Genomic DNA, 20120 nt, shown 5'->3' on the forward strand with positions numbered 1-20120 from the left:
ATCAAGATAAACACAAACACTCTAAGATTACTGCAGCTAAAACTACAGGGAAGGCGTAAACGGAGAAGTCGTCGTTCAGGAACGGAATTCATTGCAGCTAGTGCCGATACACCTAGAGGCCGGCCGGCGGCTGCCACCCCTTACTGCCCGCCGTTTCCCTTACAAATAGAAATGGGCAGAACGAAGTAAAAAGATAATATAAATTCATTTACTGAATCAAAGAACCCAGAAGTACGCTACCGAAGTCAACATCGAGGCTGGGGCTGCAGCGGCAACGCGAACACAAAATGCCGATAACAAAAGAGGGAGAAAGTTACGAGAATTTGTTCTTTGGCCTGCCTTCTAAATTTATCATTCTAATTCAGTTCGCATTTTGGTACAAGAAGGGCGATATGTTAGCTTGAAGACTGAAAAAGCTTGTCATTTGTGTGCTGCTTGCTGGGCCCCCCATGTGGGGTCGGACCTGTAGTGCACAGGTACTACAATGTGTCTCGGGTGTGACCTCTAGCGGCCTTAGGTTAGTGAAGGGACTAAATATTAAATGTTTTAGGCATTAGGACATTATTAGCTAGGAAAAGGAATTAATACTACTAAATATTCCAGGGATCAGGGTACCATTAGATCGAGTCATAGCTTTCTAGGATCAGTTAGCTAGCTATCCACGCCTGCCGTGGAATGCAGTGCTTAGACATTACTTTGGAAACGAGGTAATCCACGGGATCGGCGAGGCTCAAGGGAATATGCATGTTTCGAGTGCAGGGGCAAGGGGCACTCGGCCTCGCAATGCCCTCCCGCCAGGCGGACGGACCCCTTCAGAGCAGGGCTTTGATATACTTGCCAAACAAGTAGCCGACATGCCAATGGATGAGGCGAGCGCACTTCTACGTCTACCACCCCGGAGGTGCGAATCACCCCCCCGGGGCGAGGAAGAAAGTGAATATAGATGCGTTACTACAACAAGCTAAGGAGAATACAGCAGGCCTAGTACACCCGCTACAAGGATTATTCGACATACTTGCTCTATCAGCGGCCCAGAGATTGTCAGATGAGGGACACGGGGGCCTTGTGTTATGCTTTGTTCGGGACCTCCCCAGCCTCCATCAATCAGACAGATCCAGAGGCCCCCGCAACTACTGCGCTGACGGATGATCTAGAAGAATCCGCTTGGCCAACAGCCTTGGAGCACACCCACTATGACAAGTTGTTGGAGTCCGAGGCGGCAAGAGCAACTCCACGCCTGATTCTATACGTGTTGCGGGATTATCGCGCGGTATTCCCCGACAAACTTCCTCCAGGACTGCCACCGAGGCGCCCGTATGACCAAAGGACCCTTCTGGTGACTGGGAAGTTGCCCTCTAAGTCCACAAAATATCGCAGGTCCCATGAACAGCTCCAAGCACATAAAATCGCCAGATTATCTGCTAACGGATAGATCGGCCCTACCTGAACCGGTTGGCCTGCGCTACAGCAGTGAGTAACCGTAAGGGCATTTACTATTTAAGGGAAAATAGCTTTGGGGATTTTCCTCATTGATTAGGGCCTGCCCTCCAGTGGTGGAACAGGGAACGGCTGGGCGCCTTGCCGCACTAGGTGGGTTTCTGTATCCACTGACCAGACAGCGTATTCTATAGAGAGTACCACCGCTGCGGGCGGCCTGTCCTCATATGGCAAGCGCCTCTATGATGGCGCAATGGCAGAGATCTTTGCTTCTCTAGACTTACCTTCGTCTTCAAAATGAGCTAGTAAAGCTACAAGTGCTATCAGAAACTGTAGTTGATCAAGTGAAGGCTATACACGGCACTGGTTGCACTGTCTCAGCCAGGATGTCTCTGTCTAGGGGCATCCGAACTGTGGGGACTGTGGGGCATGTGTTGCGAAATAGTACCAATCCTGTAAAAGCCAATGGCGGTATCAGCATAACCCCAACAGGAAACTTGTTGATAGAGCTATGCAAAAAAAATACTTACCTTGGTTAACAGAAGTCCCATCGTGCATTCGATACTGCTGAGTGGTCCATTGAAAGCGTGCCCCTTGGGGGGAGTCAGTCGGTAAGCAACTTAGCGATGAATGGGTGGAACTTTCCCAAAAGATTAAGCGCTGCCACTCCAGCCAGCGAATAGAGCCGAAGCCGGATTTTAACTATACACCCTTGACCGTAAACCGAGAGATAGATGGCCGACAACTTCAGAAATGGATCACACTAGCATGGCATAAGAATTCTACGTTGAACCAGGTCACCACAACATAATTCTTGGGATGTTGTGGGTAACTCAGTGGAGGGTTCGCATTGCGGCATATGTGACGGGCAGCACTAAGTGCAACTGTCGGCGCTTTCAACTGCATGGCGGTCGCCTGCTGCAGTAGGATTGTAAGCAGCGTCCCCAAGTTAAAGGAAAGAGGTGACTCCAACTCAGTCTATTGGAGGTGCAGGAAATGGTCGGCTTCCCAGCAAGACACCGCACTCACGTGTATCCAATGAATCCCCAACTTTGTCGCCGACGAAATCTCCAGGCGCCCTGATCGATAAGGTTCTATATTCTCCAGCTTCCCTTGCCTGCTACAACTACCTATTCCCCTATACAGTGTGAGGACACCGCACAGCAGTCTGTTTTTGCTTTTCCGTATGGAAAACTCAGCCGTTCTTCAAAGTCTTCGGTCCCAAAGATGCACCCGGAAGAATGCCTTCGAAGAAACACCCTTATACTACGACACGAAACAGCAGGCAAAAATACTGTGAAGCAATCGTGAGGATTTTATTTTGCGTCACTTTCCGTATTACTTTAGATGGCGACCAGGGCACAACTGGGGTACAACAACTGAAGAGTCGCAAGCGGCGAGGGAATTTGAATTGGGAATTCAAGAAAACTGAAATTAAACTGGCTGATAGAAGTATCCAAACTTTTAGAAACACTTTTCTTACTTATGGCCTCCAATGTGCCACTGGTGAATGCACTGGTCGGATCCGCTTCCCCTCTCCCTCTGCTACGGTTGGCGCTATGGTGAGTGCTTCTGCCAGAAACGGAGTCATCTATGGATTGTACAGCTACACAAGACCCACGAGTACCCCAATTCAAATAAATATTAAAACGAAATGAAATCGGGCTGACGAAACACGCAGCGTCTGCGTGTAGCCTTCCTTCAACCCCGTTGCAGCCTTGCTGCCCATTGGTCCGCCTGGGTAGGTTCGTTGCGACGCTATCGCGGAGCCCCTCATAAAACAGCATTGTCTTCATTACTATACCTTTATGGGGTTCAAGACCACTTTTACATCATTCCCCCCACTCCGCGGGCCAGCTTAAGTGAAATTGTTCCTGTCCGACCCACACATACGTCGGGTGTGTTCCCTTGCATTTTTAGAGCTGAGTTTGTACTTCTCCTCGTCGTGCATTGCCATAGACATTGCGACACCAACCCTGAGATGACTTGGCAATGCAAGCGACGCCAGAGAGGTGCTGAAACACTTTCGATGGCCGTACTTTTTCTTCCACTCTTTTTACCCGTGTTCACCAAATTTTCTATTTTGCCCATCGAGTTGGCAGCAGCCATCCCCATTCAACAGCAGCAGCAAAGTGATGCCTCACGAACTCCCTCTACCCATTCGTATGTGCCTGAGGATGTAGCAGAAGACATCCCGACACGGCGAAGCCCTGTGCCTGGACGCCTCCGTGTACGGTCGTCTAAGCACTTGTCCAGCTCCCCAATGTGCAACTCATTCCAGGAAGCCCATGAAGCGGAAGAGCAACAGAGAGTCCCAACAGGAGGATTCGAGCTGTTTGAAAAGAGTGACGAACACGTTACAGGGCTGCAGCAAGACCCAGACGCTGTATCTCACATAGACGAAGCAGAGTTGTCCTCAGTTTCTAATGACGCCAGAGAATTACATGTTATGTTACCAAACGAACTCCCAGGCTTCTTTCAGCCTGATGAGGGGAGTATCCCCGTTATTGAAACGGTCCAGTCGCCCTTGACAGCTACGCCAGGTGTAAATACAGCAGAATCCTTCTCCACTACGTCTCCGCCAGGTATCTACCGTCAGCTGCAGCGCTTTGATCCCTCTCAGATGGGCCCTGCTGCCCAGTATGCCCAGTACCTGACAACGTTCTTGCCAGGACAGCAGCAGCAGCAGCAGCTTCAGCAGTTACAGCACCTGCAGCAGCTGCAGCAGTTGCTCTCTGGAGGCGGGCAGGGAGGTTCCAACCCTGCTGCCCTTAAGAAGCTGCAGCGGCGCGCTCAGGCAGCCGCATATGCAAATTCAATTACTTCCCATCCATTGCTGCAGGGGTTGCTGAGGACAGCTTTTACAACCGTGGCGGAGACCCTGCAGAGCGTGTCTCTTGCAGATGTCGTACAAAGTGCTGTTCCCCTACCACCGCCCCCAGTTAGGTAGTTCCAGGGGCAGCTTCCGTTACTCCCGCCCCTCAGTGGGAGCAACGCGATTGGAAACTAGCAGCAGAAACAGCAGCGACGGCAGCTAAGTGTCGTCACTGTCTGTTCTAGAGGCCAGGCATGGCCCTGCCCATAGGATATGCACTAGTACGCGCAAAACTTCATTGGCACCTGTACTTCATATTGTCTTCCGAAAGCTCACCATTGTTTAGTTCATACGTGTAAGCATGGCTACGCATGCCCCCGTTTCTGCCTACACCACTTCTCAACAGGCAGCTACCTTGAAGCCCGACAGAGACGGGGCGTTTTTTCTTTTTGTTCCATTGTGCGAATTTGTTGGCGTGCACTAACACAACTTGCTCCTCTGAGGGGTACTTTGCCACAAGCCTAAACCCTAGACAATAGCAATTGCTCTCAATACTCACACCCTCTCTCTGGCCACGTGGAATTCAAACCATATCAAGCCCAAAAATCTCAACCGTACATCGTATTCTCTAGGCGTCGGTAAGGCAGTCGCTGCCCTGTGGCCTGCATTGGAGGCGCCTGCGTATCTCGGCACTTGGTAAGCAATAAATGGAACGGACGATAAAATGAAACATTGCAATTCGTACGTACCTTTCCCTCCTCACACCCGTCAAAAGGTGGCCCGAATACGCCTGGGCGACTGAAAGTTATCCATGCATGCAAGCCAAACTGCATGCGCGCGAGCAAGCATGCATGTAGAGTGGAGGGGAGTTTACGAGAAAACTACCTAAAAATAAGCACGCGTGGAGGCTTGAAGAGTGCTGCGGGCGAAGCTCAACGCATATATCCTTCTGCGGACTGCATCATCATTTTCTGTACATGTAAACGAATCTGTCAACTGACTGATGTAGATCGCCACACATGACAATCAGCTGGTATTACTTCACGGAAAGCAGAAGACTGCGATGGCTTCTGCCTCGCCATTTCGAGGAAACCAATGGATGCCCCATCTCGTGCTTTATCTTCGTGGAATTCGATAACCTTCATGCTTTTCAGTTTTTCGTCTGATCTACGCATCCATTTATAATAAAAGAGCAAACCAGGAGTCCAACCCCCGGAGCTTCTTTTCTCCAGTCGTTGCGTCAACTTCATTAGCGAATTCCTGTTTGAGCTTTTCCGCCTTCTCCGTGAGCTCGAAGGCTCTCCTCCTGGCGAAATGAACCATTTTTTCGGTTGAGTTGTCCAGCTGGGGATCGGCCCACTGTTTAAAGCTGGAGTTGGCCTTCCTACGAAGGTCGACAAGGAACAACAGCTTCCTGACGAGCTGTCCTGCGGCTGTGTTGTCTCTCAGAGTTGCCTTCGCCGCCTCCACAGCGGTTCTTGCCATGCCCGGAACATTCCCAATAACACTGGTGCTGGTAAGGTTACGAATATCCTCGCCTAAAGCGACCGCCAAGTCCTTGTACTTGGGCATTTTTGCTTTCCACTCTGCTGGAATTTCCCCTGCGCGCACGAAGACATCTGCAGCAGTAAAGTGAGCCGCAGCCTCCAGCAAATCGTACTGTAGCAGCTGGAGCTCTCCGCCCTCGATGGCTAACGCCTCCTCGTACTCTCGCCGTGCAGCTGCCAAGACTGCGCTCTCCCGCTCAATGTCCACACGAGAGCCGCTTCTTTCCACCAGCCCTGCAAAGCTGGCAGGGAGTGGGGTTCCCTGGTCTAGATGTCTCTTCAGCAAAATGTGAAGCTGCTCTAGAACCAGCATGCGCGCCAGAGCTTTCTCGCGTTCGCGCCGGGCTTGGAAGGCTCTAAGTGCTGAGAGTGCTGCCTTCTGTTTGGCTCTCTCAATAATGAGAGACTGCAACACCTCCGTCGACATATTCTTGGGGTCCTCCTTCGCCAGCGGCTTTGTCAGCAAGGCCATGAAAGCATCTGCAGCCTCTTTTCCACTATGCTCCTCAAGCACCTGCATCGCTTCGACTGCCTCGTTCATGGTCCTCTCCTTTTCGCACTGCCCACCAGGAAAGGGAGGTTTCGGGGACACAAAGACAGGCGCCAGCCTCTCCAGAAAGGAGTCCCCCTCCTGCCAATCTTCCCAAAACTGCCCGCCACTGCCTTCCTCTGCCCCCTCCCCATCTGCTGCTGCAGTACCAGCAGCAGTAGCGCCTCCAGCAGCAGCGTCCGCAACACCTGCATCTCCCGGAGCAACTCCCGCAGCAGCAACACCCTCAGCCGGGTCGCCCACACCTTCTGTTCCGGGTTCCTGTCCACCACCCCGTCTCTCAAGACCCTCCTCTTCATGATGAATTCTTTCTTCCTTGTCTTCGCCTTCCGCCCGCAACCCCGCATCTGTAGGCCCCTCTTCCTTCCTACTTTCCTCTTTAGGGAGCCAACTATCTTCGAAGGCCTCCTCCTCGTCCTGGAGCCCCTTTTTGTGGGACCACCTCTTCTTGTTAGATTTGTCTTTAAACGACACCCTCCTGTGAGACCCTTTCTCCTTCTCCTTGGACTCTCCTTTTTCTTTCTCCTTGTGCGTTCCCTTCTCTTTCTCCCTGTGGGACTTGTCCTTCTCCTTGTGGGCTCCCTTACCCTTGTCTTTAAAGAGCCCCATGCCCATGAAAAACCAATTGGTCGCCTCCTTTGGCTGCTCCTCTTGGCTGACCTTGTCGGCATGCTCTTGCTCCTCCTCCTGGTCGTCCTCTTCCTTCCTCTTCTGCTGTGGCTCCTGCTCAGACTTTTGCTCCCGGGGCTGCTCCAGTTCCCGCCCCAACTCCCGATCGAGATACAGATCCTTCCCGTGCTTCTGCTCCTGTTTCTGCTGCTTCCCTATCTCCTCTCCTTCTTGCCGTTGCTGCCTTTCTTCTTCCCTAGACTCACGTTCCTCCTGCTGCCTTTGCTCCTGCTCCTCGTCCCGTCCCTGCTTTTGCTCGGGCTCTTCCTGCTTCTGCTCGTGCTGTACCTGCTCCTGTTCGTGCTGTACCTGCTCCTGTTCGTGCTCTTGCTGCTCCCGTTCGTTATGCTTCTGCTCTTGCTGCTCCTGTTCCTCCAATAGCTGGTACCCTCCATGGTGCTCCGATTCGTCCAACAGCCGGTACCCTCCATGATGTTCCTGTTGAAGCTGCTGGTCCTGCTTCTGCTGTTCTTGCTGGACCTGCACCTGTACCTCTGGCTTTGGCTGGCCTTCGACATCATCAGTTATGTCCAGCGTGAACTTTGCTTCTAAATCCCCATAGGTGTCGGGTTTTACAGTGTTCCTCCTTCCGGAAGCGCTCAGCTGGCGGATTACTGCAGCAGAGCATAGAGAGAATAAAAGGACCCAAGCTGCTTTTTTCCAGGCCCTCCATCGACTTCGGCTCTCATGCAGGTGCTGCTGCAATATCCGTTGCTGCAGATAGAACTGCTGCTGCAGGAACTCGGAATCGGGCTCAACTATCGGTAGCTCGAACTCCTTCCACTCGTTGGAATCCAGATCCACCTCCATGTCCGAAGAGGACGAAGGAATACTGTCTGAGTCCCCCATCGTGAGAGGCGTCAGCGTGGCTGCTGCTGCTGCTGTCGCTGCTAAGTGTGCTGCTTGCGTTGCAGCATCGGCGCGAGAGGTCGCAATAGCGCAGGAAGGAGCGTAGGTATCTTTTCCTTCTTACAAGGGCCCATTTGAACCCTGTAAAAGACTTGGAAGAGAGAATTAATAGAAAACTAGCTGCTACGATGAAGCGAGGAAGAACTCGAGGCGTTCATCTTTGCAACACAGGGCAACCCACGACGCCGCAGAGTGCCGCTAGGTAAATGCTGCTTTTGTGTATGTTTCAAATACTGTCAGCAAAATGTAACGGTTCAAATATGGAAGAATAAACTACAATTGTCTACGACTGGAGGCCTGTGCATGAAGCCAACTACAGAGGCCCGCGCAGAACCCCGTCGTTGTTTCAGATGCAAAATAAGGGTAAAGTACGCTTGCAGAGAAGTCTATAGGTCAGTTTAACACAAACTGACCGCAAGAAGAATGTTTTGACGGCTAAATTGCTCGTAGACTCTGCCGCCAAAGCATTTGACGCCTCATCGTTCCACTCCCGGCCCCATGCTCGTCCGACACCACTTTGTGGGCTTTCGCCAAAACACCAACGGTGAACACTCTTACAATCCCTTTCGTTTTTCACGAATACAAAATAAGTTTTCAAAAGCAGAGATGGCATTAACATTTAAACTGCCTCCCTTGCCCTCGTCACCCACATCCTTCTCTAGTCAGGATCTCCCGCTCAAGGGATATACGTTCCACGGGTCTAGAAATCGCGGAAGTCTGTGTTGCCGAATCTGTAGGATGCTTCTGTTGGTTTTCTTTGTCATAATTGCTCCTATAGGTTTCCTGCTGTAAGCTTTAATTCCACAGTTTTTGTGTAGCCTTGTCGTAGCATTGTCTTGGAGTTGTTGCATGTGTAGCGAGCACTCGACTTAGTGCAGCTCCAGACTGTGTTCATAAGAAGACAGTCGTGAGCTGCAGAAAAGGCAAATTACTAGACGATAATTTACCAACAGCACCCAGCCACCCCTTCAGTCTCGCGGTATCTTGCGCAGAGCTGTAGCATAGACTTTCTAATGGTGCCACGGGGTTTCATTCGCCGTGGAACCATACCTGCGAAGGAACCATCATGTGGACGTTGCAGGCGGCATGCACGCAAGTAGAGGTATTCGAACATTATCTACCATGTTCATGCATGAAACCAAGATTGCTTGTTTGCGCTTGCATGTGGGGCTGTGTTGAGCATTGAGTTACGGTAGGGCGACTAGGTTCTACGGTCCGTTTCTTCTCTTGCAGCTTGATAGGTTTGGGGACCCACGTTATAGCGACGACACAAGTGCAGCGAGCTGAGAGGGCAGTACTGGCTAAAGATGGTAGCCATATTTCTACTTGTCTACAGGCTGGGCAATCAGGACGAAGAAATGTTTGAAGTATACTCTTCTGTGTTAGTGCACACTACAACAGAGTGGACAGCTTAGAATATAGGGTGGCTTTTGCAGCGGATGTAGGAGAAAAGTGCTCTGCAGCTGGTGAAAGGCTGCCTCCTCCGCAGCTTGAGCCTCTTCTCTTTGCTTAGGGCCTTTTTTTGCTGGAGGAGTGTTATTTGCTCTTTTGGAGCACTCATCCTACGTTGTGTTAGGCTGTACCAGCTGATGTCCTTCCTGTGCAGGGGTTCAGGAATGCCGTCGCAAAAGGTTTCACAGAATGGCTCACTGTTGAAACCTCGACCAGCGATATCCACGGCTTGCTGGCATTGGCACTTTTGTGTCTGGCAGGTGCTTTGTCCTGGAAGAGAAATTATAAGCATTACCTTCCGACGGGACGACTAACTGCTACGTGCTGTCTTTACATTGTAGGAGCGCAGGCTCATTCAGTTGGAAATGTTCAACCTGACAGGGTAATTCATCCTCAGCTTTTCCTGGTAGTGCAAATAAAACCGGCTCCGTCAAACGACAGTATTGGAGGGATTACTTGCTTCTTTGGATCTGCAGTTTCAAATAAGAAATGCACCCGGTGAGTTTTGGTTGCTGTTTCCTCCGCTTTTATTTTGGGCAAGCACTCCTTTGGGAGCTATACTTAAGCGAAGTTACCCACGCACAGAGCATGTGAGGACTGGGAGCATAGCTTCCCAACGTGCCCTGCTACCTAGCAGGTCGACAATGCATCTGCGAATAGTGTCGTGCGTAAGTGCGTATTCATCATCTGTGCGAAAATGTTCATATATGCGCTGAGAGATTCTAAATGTCTCTTAGCGGGGCGCTCCTGTGGCGCCAGGCAGTGGGTCTCAGGGTGGGAAGTACAGTGGGAAAGGGTGCAACCAGCCTGCAGTCCTCCCACAACTGGCAGTGGAAACGGGACCCTTTAGCAGCATTATCTGCGAAGGAATGGAAAGTAGTTGAAAACATTCTATTGACAGGACATATAGGCATCCATACTGTGAATGCAGTCCTCCCAAAGAAGCATCTATACGGAGACGGCAGAAAACAGTCGGCAAGTCCAGCAGTCGTCAAGCCCGGGGGAAGTACTGAGTGAAAGGAGGAAGTAGAATGAAAACACGAGACTTCAGACAATACCGCCAAGGGAAGAAGCAAACCGACCAGGAATACATACTGCCCCCAGCGAAACTAGAGGAGCCGCAAAATGTAATAGCCGAGCAAGTATCGCTACAACTAGTCAGCTCTGCCTATCCGAACACGTATTGATGGGGAGGAGCCCCCAGCGTCACCTTTTGCTCGTACCGTATGTCTGCACCAGGCAAGGAGAGAATAGAGCTAAAGGCATCACGCTTAGCTGCAGGAACACCCCCAAAATGTCCCACATCACCCCGGTACGCGAACTAAACTCTGGACTGCTTCAGCTCGGGATAATCCTTGGTATGCCGTGGATGAGTCTGCGGAGAGCTCACTGTAGGCCCCTATAGGCCACCACGGGTGACTTTGTGCCAAAGATCAATACGTAAGTGCACCTCTCAGTGATATTTTCCTTGTCTGTGGAGATTGAAGCGGAAACAGTGTCAAAGGAATTGGGGCACCCACGCACAGCTGGTGTGCTGCACAAAACTCTCAGATGCACTCACACGCAGTGAACTACCAGCGGGCCAACGTCCTGGCTTCATCTGGTTTGTGCTCAATATCCTCATCAGGATGCTGTGGTTGTCTGGAGTCCGGAGATAAACTTGGGGTTAGCTTTCTGGGGGCTGAGTGTACCGCATCGGATGCACTTGAAGATAACGGATATTGAGAAGCAACCAGATGAACTGTGGATTCAGCCATCAACTATCGGGTCTGAGTTCTTGGTTCCAAAGGCAACTGGGGTGCGTGGGGAGGAATGGCTGGTGCTATCCGCAGCGATTGCAACGGCAGCGGAAAGAGCTCCAGCGCTACTGAGTCTTCGCCAGGAACCAGTAAAGTGACTGAAAGGGGAAGGCATCAGACACGGATGACGTAATCCCCTCAACAGAGCTTGAAAAAACTAACAGAAGCACAAATATAACTTGGGACTGTTGCCCCAACCGGGCCTACGGCACTCTAACCCTACTAATAGCACAGCAAAAGCGTGCACCGGCAAGACATGCAACAGCACGACAGAGCAGCAGCAAGCGATAAGGGAGGTGCATCACGAGCCCGCCAAACGGCGACAAAAGCACGCGCTGGACGAAAACCAAGAGCTTGGGGACATATCCCCTTAGCTCATATATACAAACCCTTGCTAGACAGCCATTCATACGAGGCCGTGTGCTGCCCTGAAGAGGCGGGGGTTGGAAGGTGCGAGGCGCTATGCAGCTCTGTATGTAAAAAGCTCGTTCGCCCGTCTCCACTTATGTGTATGCTTGCCGTTGATGGCCAATTTCAACATCTTCCCAATAATACTGCATGTTTTAACAGAGGTCTTCAGCATACGCGCCTACGTTGACGTGCAACGCCACTATGAGCAAGGCTAATTTCATCTCATGACAGACCGCTTACTCTTCACCCACCACCCAAGTGTTTGCCCCCATGTGCGGTGCATATATGTAGGAAGATAAATCGGCGTGTTTTTGCTCCTTAGCCCTTACTCGTCGACTGCATCGCTTTTCGAGGCCAAGATCGAGGTCCCTCAGCAACCATGCATTCGAGCATAGCCATAACCCCTTTGCTGCCTGCGCTAACACTGTAAACTTTTACTAGCTTGCGTCCCTCAATATACAGCCTGTTGTGATGAACGGACATCCGAACAATCTCCTACGCAAGCCACTCTACCAGAATGACTATCAGCCATTCTGGTCGAATTGTGTAGCTCTTAGTGCTCTAGGATGTCTTCTGGCATCCTAGAACACTAAGAGTTACACAATTCGACCATATTATGGTGATTAAATAATCTCCCTTCCTACGGAGTCAGCACAGATATGCCCACCAAAAGAATTCTATGGCTCTGGAGCAGCTCGGGAAGCACCTTCCATCGGCGCCAGGCCTAGAGAGCCTGCAAGCAGTCAAGCAGTATCCCCTCTACCTGAGTGGATTTATCTTCCTGTAAATCCATTTCCGGACAAAGATACATGGATTAGTAAGACAATGAACACTGGACATCTGTGCTGCATGCCTTCAACTCCTGTTGCACCGAAGCAGGATAGCGACGACTCCGTTCTCCACTGCCCTTGCGAGCAGCTGCATTCGATGTACAGGAGTCAGGAAGGGTTTGAGGTCAACTGATTGCTGCTCTCTTTCCAAATAGGACGTTTCGCACTGTCACCTCGTTTCTTTTAGTGTTTTCCCTAAAAGTCCGAGAGAGGGAGCCGAGTGCTAGTGCCTGGAATGCCATTGTCATGACGTTCTTGCGCAACAGTCTGTGATCTTCGATCGACATAATTCATTTCTGCCGCCTGTAGACTTCAAAGCCCTGTTAAGGACCATCTTTGTTGTCCGTCGCCCGTGCCATTTCCCCGGGGTTGAAAGGACTTGGCAGCACGCCTGTGACTAAGTTTGTGTGCTGCTTCCCTCCAGCTGTTTGGTAAAATGAAGCTGCACTTGGCCCTTATCGCTGGGATAGTGGCTGCGTGGTGCTACGAGCCATGTTTCGGCTCATATTCCCTCCAGGTAGATGCCCCGGGGGATGCCGGCGCAACGTTTACCATTCCCGCTGGGCGACCCGATTTGATGTATCACATGCCACATGGCGGTCACCCCACAATGCCTGTTGGAACATCAGTCCCAGCTGGAGTCCCCGTTCCCTGGGGATACCCGCAGCATGGAGTGCCAGTGGCTTGGGGGCATCCAGGTTCATTGCCCACTGGAGAATTCCACCCTAACCATCAGATGCGCAACCCAGGAGCAGCAACTCGTGAGACCTCTGCTTTGGAGGGTTCTGCAGAGAACCCTGCTTCCCCTTTGTCAGAGGAACGGGCAGCGAGAAGGGCTTTGGTGCGCGCCATCGTGTTTGTCGTGTTGATGAACGTGCTCCTTCATGTAGTACGAGCAGTCGAAGGGAATAGCCGAGACGGGGCCGATATTATGCATAAGTTCATTTTCAGCATTCCAGACTTCATGCACTTGGGGGGCATTTTTAACTTTTTATGGAAGTTTAAAACTTGGGTGAGCCGCTACCTCGCTCGGCGTGCGTATAAAGAGACTCCGATGAGGAAAGTCAAAACGCAAGGGGTAGGAGTGGACAACAGCGAGCTTGGACGCTAAGAAGCCGACAGCCAGCGAAGATGACGGTTTCTGCAAAGCTATTAAGCAGAGGAGTGCCCTGTAGCCGATACGTACGAGCTGCAGACGTGTGTTCTGGCCCCATGCAGTGAGCGATGCGGGTGCTTCAACCTTGAGCCAGCTGCACGCTCCTTGTGGCCCATCGAATTCTTGACGTCCTCATATTCTGCCCGGGTTGGAGCAATTGCGCTGTAATAGCGAACTGATCGCGAAGGTGTTTAAAGGTTTGTCGTCTGTGGTAAGGTTGTAAGTGACGTTTCTGAAGGCCATAAGCGTGCTTTTGAGGAATATTGCAGAACTGCTGAGAAGTGTCCGCGCGCATGGGAGTGGCACAGAGGCATCTGGTGTTGGCCCCGAGCCTGATGAAAGGCACGCTGCGCATGAAAGTCCGTTCCTACAAACTTCGCCGTTTAACCGACAGCGTTTCGTGCTGACGGTTCAGGGGAATTTCTGGTACAAATTTTTTTCTCCATCCCAGTTTAAAGCTTTGGCTATCACTGCAAATCTGGGTGTCTGTCATGCATTGCGGCAAAAAGGAGCTCCTCGCTGCTTCGCACGCAAGCTGCATCCAACAGAAGTAGCAGTTGTTGGTTTCGCCAACGTTGCTTCAGCCGGGCGAGTGCATCACACTAGCTGGTGTCCTAGTCCACTTAGTTGAGGGCGTTTTTGAGGTAGTTGTTAGCTGTGGAGCCTTTACTGTCGTAGGCAAATAAAGGCAATGCAGTGTTCAGTCCAACCAGCAGTGTAGACGCAACAAGGTAAGAGGGACAATTTAGCGCACTGATCTATGCGCAGAAGCGAGTGATGCGACGACTAGTTATATGGTCCTGGAGTGCCATTTAAACATGCCGATGCACACATTTACGTCTTGGGTAGCGCCATGCTGTGCAGAAGTTTGGTGGAGGTTGGGTGTGCATTGTTCACCTCTCCAATTTGTATCGATGCGAATGTAAGGAGTGCTGTTTTGACGTTTCTTGCGGCTACCTTGCTTGCGCGAGGCACTGTTTGAATACTCACGGCAAACCTTCCGTGCTTGCTTTAATTTCCAGAGGAAAGGATGGGGAGAGGCGTGCAGGCTTATCACACTAGGCTTGCGCCTGCACTGCAATCCACGAACCCATCCGAAGGTAAGGTTGGGTTCGTGGAGGTTGTACGCTGAGTCTAAGCATGTCGCTTGTCGCCGCTGACAAGAGGAATGCGTAGACTCAGCGGAGAATGCGCAACCCACAAGTCAAGCAGCACACGTTCTGCATAGATGACCACGAGACTGAGTGCGCCAATCCACAAATAATCCACAACCAAATGGAGGACCCTCCAACCCTGCGAACGTTCGGGGCTAGTCTGCCAGTGAAGGAAATTGCTGCCTGTTCTCACAGTGACGATAGCAAGCACTCAGGATCAGGTGTACTTGAGCTATTTTCGACCTGCATCCAACAGATAGAGGGAAGGCACAGACAGCGGCGAAGACCCCGTGAGGTCTCATTGCGGTGATGCCGCATACGCTTGTCAAGCCAAGCCGATTAAGTAATGACGATGGCTCTAAAGGAGCTGATGAATTGGTGACGTCACTAATCCCAACCACACTGCCCAACAGTCTGATAGCTTCATCTCAGCAGGTAGATCATGGGACTTTGTAGTAATAGGATAAACGCATGCTCAACCTCCTGTCAACTAGTCACTTCCCCGGATTCCTGGCAGCAAGACGTTCACGGGCATACACAAAGCAGTTGAAAGCGCATCAGCGGCTGGGCAACCTTGCTAGTTGGTCGTGCCCTGGACCGTAAGGCTCTAGTGACATCTGCAGGTGAGTCCGACAGAACGAACAACCACAGTGGAATATGGCACTTTAGCGATAGCTCGGACTGATATAGAGACCGGAGCACTCATTCGTTGAAGAAGTATGGATACAGTACCCGCAAGGACGTATATGCTTGGCTGCATGTGGATATGCCAAAGCCCCCAGGGTTCTCACATGGGTGATTGGATGAGATGCTAAACAACGCCATAAAAGTAGTGATGTGGTAAGCGCCTGGCGCCACAGTCAAACACACAAATACATCGAGAAGCCGTCATTTCTCAGAATTCGATGGTGGCTTTTGATAACTTTGGTGAGCTTTTTTCAAAGCACCTTTGCATGCCTTTGTAAAAGGTACACATTCCGACTTCATACGGATCCAAAAGCAGAGCATTGGTGGCTGGCATTCCTGGCGTCGGATAGTCCCTCTAACGTCGGCGAAAGAACTACTACCGACTCCTAATAGGCAACTGACGAGAAAGCAGAATTCTGTAATGTGTTCCTTCTGTGTTGTTCCGTACAGCGGCCCCTCCCCCCTTTTTTTTTAAAAATAAAATAACATGAGCCGAGGGAATGACGCCTGAAGACTGCGTAGGGATGTCAGCTCTCTCGAAGAGAGTCCTATCAAGCACGGTTCACTGCGCGTGCCAGTCCGCGATTAGACCACTTGTTAAGAGGATGCTATACGAACAAGCAACATTTTTGTCAATTATACTTCGGCTCTACATGTGGTTTGCGTAAAACTGTACCGACTCGTATGCTCAGAGTGTTTGTTTGGAGCGATGGCGAAACGTTTTACTTGCTTGTGCATTGTCTGTGCGTGCACACCCACGCTCAGTTCCAGTTTACATTCCCAGTGGCATCACACTGAAATGTACAATTATGTCTGGAATAGGATACGTTTATGTATAAAACCAGTTAATTTTATTCTTTGGAAAGCATCCACAATTTCTGGCTGGATTAGGTTCGGTGCTGAGTGAGAACGTTGAGCAGTTGCAGCTCGGCGCTGCTTGTCCCATTGCAGAAGAAGGCACCACTGCCACTGAACTTTAATTACTAGATTACTTGAGCTAAATTGATGAACCCAAAAAAGCCCCCTTTCAGATACTGAACATTCTACTTGCTTAGTGTTGAGTTGCTCCTCGCATTCAAGCCCCATGGCACACGTTTGACAGAAATTGGCACTACACAAGCCATTGTTGTTATATATTCACGGTGTTTTGTTTTCATTTACATTGGATTGCTCAATGTGTTCATTTCCTCGGTGCTTTTATTTTAGTTCCTCTATTTCTCCTACCTTGCGCGGACTTCTCGCCCACAGCGCCTCAACCGGAAGCAGCACTGGCGATTTCCCCTTTCTGCATACTTTGGTTTTTCCATCGTACATTCCGTGAATGCTGCTTTGTTGGTTGTTAGACAGGTCTCAGTTGTCCGCATACGCTTCAACTGCATCATGTATGCCCACCTCATGATTTGAATTGGCTGCTGCGACAGTCGTATAGAGCAGGGAACCAGAGGGTTCTCATTTCCGTTTTTCTTACCTTGCGTTAGCTTTTCATTTATTACGCGCTGGCCTTGAAATATGGCAAGGCGAGGAGGGTCAGCGGCAGAACCCTTGCCTACCTATGCACCTGCCGAATTCGTGCCTAGCCGCATTTTACCAGCAAGCAAAGCTGTTTCCCTTTCCCTCATCAAGGCAAGTTCCCCTGTTTGCAACGGCAAGAAAAACAACAGAAGCAGCAACAGGTCGTCAGCTGCGGGCTGGCAGGAGCAGTCGGCACGACAGCAGCAGCAACAGCCGCAGCAGTGTTAGACGGGAAGTGCTGCATTTACAAGAAATGCAAATGCAGCAGCGGCACACAGAGGCTGCCAAATACAAGAACAGAGAGATTAACAGATCCATCTTGCTGCTTTATTTGTTCGTATCTGTCAGAACGCCTTCTATAACTTCATCGGCCAGGACAATCAAGTAATTTATTCGCTCCCTTCGTTCCTATTAAACGTTGTGTTTGCAGGTCCCAAAGTTTGTAGCGGAGTCATGGCGTGCCTCACCGGTAGATGCCACAGCTGGAATTTTGATTGAAAATGACGGGAAGGTAAGTCATGCATTTTATTTCATTCATCGTTGACAGCATCATGCAGGTATGCTTGCTGGTGGGTTTGCATAGCTTAGTGAGAGCGTCGTTTATTCATTTGAACTTTCTCCCGTCTGTTTTCGTGTCGTTTTCCTCGAGTAGTGGCTGGCGCTCTACTTCGAATCTGCCTGTGTCCACCGCGTACAGCAGCCTAGAATTGCATTTGACTCAGAGGAGTTTGCTTGAGCCCAAACAGTACTTGGGACGACGCAAGTTAGTGGTGGCGATGTCCCTTCATGCTATGGTATTCACTCATGTGTGTATGGACTGCTACGTGTAGACGTATTTTCGCCTGCATGTTCCTCCATATGCTTGCAGCAAACTCTGGTGGTTCGCGATCCAGAGACTGGAGGTGCCTGTTACTTGGATTCCATTTTGCTATCGAATGACCGCTCTGTCGTCCTGCAACGAAATGGGAAACATCTCTTAGACGTTATTGGGGAGATTTCTAGCAGAACAAACTTCCAGCCCAAACTTGATAGTCGATATCAGCAGGTATTTCATTAACGATCACCACGAGAGTGTATTGACTGCACTTTGTGCCTGTTGCTTGTTTCGATTGTTCCACTTCAGTGTATGTCCTTTGCCTGAACGCCTTACTTTCCCCTTCTTGCCGTCATGTTTTTGTTGTGTGCCTCTCAAGGTGCTACATGAGCGCCACATCGCGGAGGATATGAACAAAAGTGGGCCGCAGCAGCGCAAGCAAATAAATAAATGCTCTCTCTTCTGGCGCTCCTCTGGAGCTGTAATTGATGCGCCATTCCCGGGGAAAGACCTACTCAGAACTTTCACGCACACTGCTTAGTAACTACCTATCATTGAACTCGGCAGGGAAGATACAGTTGCTGTTCGTGGCTTCTTTATGCTGCATTTCCTGCTATTCAGGCCGTGGCACCATCGCAGAAATGCGTAGGGACCCAGGCCTCGACAGTCTCCATACGGTAAATCGCGAGCACGTACCTTACCTTGATTGCTTGCGGGCTCAGATTTGCTCCTTCTGGCTGCAACTACGCTTTGGTTACTACCTTGTGGACGTTCGCTTGCAGTTTTCAAATCTAAATTATCTGTAGTATTTACAAACGACGCTTTTGTTGTGCGACTAGCTTGCAAAGCAGCGCAGACACATAAACGGGAACTGAAACCCTCAAGCTTGCGTCCTAGGTCTCGACACAGGAGGTGATCGCGGGTGTTGGTGGCCTCGGGTGTTAGTGGTTCATGTTTCCTGCGTGCTCGTCGTGTGGTGTCTGTTTTGTGTCAAGCTCTTTCAATTTTACACGCCAAAGACCTCAGCATCTGCGGAAGACGGAAAACGGAGCGGGCTTGAGTCCGCTTCACGGGCGAAAGCCAAGCGTAAGTTGGTGCTGTTCGCAAGAAGGTTTCCACGTAGTCTAGGTTGCGAACTGTTTGGGTCCAACCCTTGTTCACACAGATGGCTCTTATGCAGGGTATAGTGACTCGATAGTTCTGCTATTAAAATTCACTAATTTGTCAGAATACTGCATTTAATGCGTGTGCACCTGGACTGTTTGGCTAGTGGGTATTGTTGTTTTTTGTCTTCAGAAAAGCGGGGAGTTATCATGGACTCGGACTCCCTCAAGGTTAAACTCTTCAAAATGTTTGATGCCGCTGGCGCTGCGGGTCTTCAGCTGAAGCAAATAGCAGCGCAAACTCAGCAGCCTTTGTCCCACGTGAAGGGTGTAGTAGAAGAGATAGCGGAGCAACGCAAGTGAGTACATGCCCCTCGTCGTTGTGTTCTCGCATGGAAGACCAATCCCACACAAACGCGTCGACTGAACCCACTGCATGGTGTTTCTTCCTGTTCTACACCCAGCGAGAAAAAAAGACCGGGCATTGATCGTTTCTGTTTCGAATTCCCTTGTACTGAAAGCAGTGGTAACAAACTTGCATACCACAAAAGAAGGTTTAATGTGCTCTGCATTAATTGTCATCTGTATTTACTCACTGCAGGCGGCTCAGCGACAGGAAGGCAGTTTACTTCCTGAAGCAGCAATACAGCGTTTATAGCAGTAAGTTGTGTGTGCGTGTTCGCCTTTCGGGGCTGGTCCGTATACTAGGAAACAGGAATATGCGCTTGTGTTTCCCTTGAATCTGCATCGAGTATTTCCATAATTTTGCACATCCTTCTCCGGCCATTGGTATACTGGTCGTATCTTCTTATATGTATATCATGTTTCGGTCTTATTCAATCGTGTGCGTAAACAAATTTGGTTCTATGATTTGCCGCGTGCGCTCAGCTGTGGTCGAGGAGCAGCCGATGAAAAAAGTGAAACTCAAATAGACATCTTAGGAGTGGCACAATGTGTATACTCACAATTGCTTTGCGTCCGAATAAACGAAGGAACTAGGAGGTGTATTCAGTGGGTTTAAACACAGTGATTTGGAGCTGCGGAGCAACGTTTAGAATGCCTGATTAATTCAGAGTCTTATTTTCCTGTTCTCATTTTCGACGCGAATTGTAGATGAGTAATACGCATGATAGTTCAATCAAAACATCTACAGCTTGACGACCACTTTCGAGGAAATGTGTGGGACCAACACATCCTAGGGGCATGGAGGGGGCTCTAGAACAAGTGCAATTTAGGAACCCCTGGTATCTGGGTATAAACTATTGAGTTCGATGG

At 50.3% G+C, this 20120-nt stretch overlaps 4 protein-coding genes across 4 annotated transcripts; 3 read left to right on the top strand and 1 right to left on the bottom strand.

Moving 5' to 3' along the window:
- Window positions 1–3700: 3700 nt before the first annotated feature.
- On the top strand, window positions 3701–4387 carry EMWEY_00002560 (hypothetical protein, conserved; the record flags this gene model as incomplete). The annotated part of the gene is made up of 1 exon (XM_013477438.1): window positions 3701–4387. The coding sequence occupies one exon, from the start codon at window positions 3701–3703 to the stop codon at window positions 4385–4387; it is 687 nt and encodes a 228-aa protein (XP_013332892.1).
- Window positions 4388–5431: 1044 nt separating this feature from the next.
- EMWEY_00002570 (hypothetical protein, conserved) lies at window positions 5432–7867 on the bottom strand (the record flags this gene model as incomplete). Its single annotated transcript, XM_013477439.1, has 1 exon — window positions 5432–7867. The coding sequence occupies one exon, from the start codon at window positions 7865–7867 to the stop codon at window positions 5432–5434; it is 2436 nt and encodes an 811-aa protein (XP_013332893.1).
- A 2806-nt stretch (window positions 7868–10673) lies between these two features.
- On the top strand, window positions 10674–11276 carry EMWEY_00002580 (hypothetical protein; the record flags this gene model as incomplete). The annotated part of the gene is made up of 2 exons (XM_013477440.1): window positions 10674–10691; window positions 11007–11276. 2 exons carry the CDS (start codon window positions 10674–10676, stop codon window positions 11274–11276), a joined length of 288 nt encoding a protein of 95 aa, XP_013332894.1.
- Window positions 11277–16968: 5692 nt separating this feature from the next.
- Window positions 16969–19208, top strand: EMWEY_00002590 (hypothetical protein, conserved; the record flags this gene model as incomplete). Its single annotated transcript, XM_013477441.1, has 7 exons — window positions 16969–17151; window positions 17359–17439; window positions 17797–17973; window positions 18122–18161; window positions 18364–18419; window positions 18738–18828; window positions 19039–19208. The coding sequence occupies 7 exons, from the start codon at window positions 16969–16971 to the stop codon at window positions 19206–19208; spliced, it is 798 nt and encodes a 265-aa protein (XP_013332895.1).
- Between the last annotated feature and the right edge of the window lie 912 nt (window positions 19209–20120).

The sequence above is a fragment of the Eimeria maxima genome, genomic scaffold (genome assembly GCF_000499605.1).
Source record: "Eimeria maxima Weybridge genomic scaffold, Emw_scaff13, whole genome shotgun sequence".
Lineage (NCBI taxonomy): Eukaryota > Apicomplexa > Conoidasida > Eucoccidiorida > Eimeriidae > Eimeria > Eimeria maxima.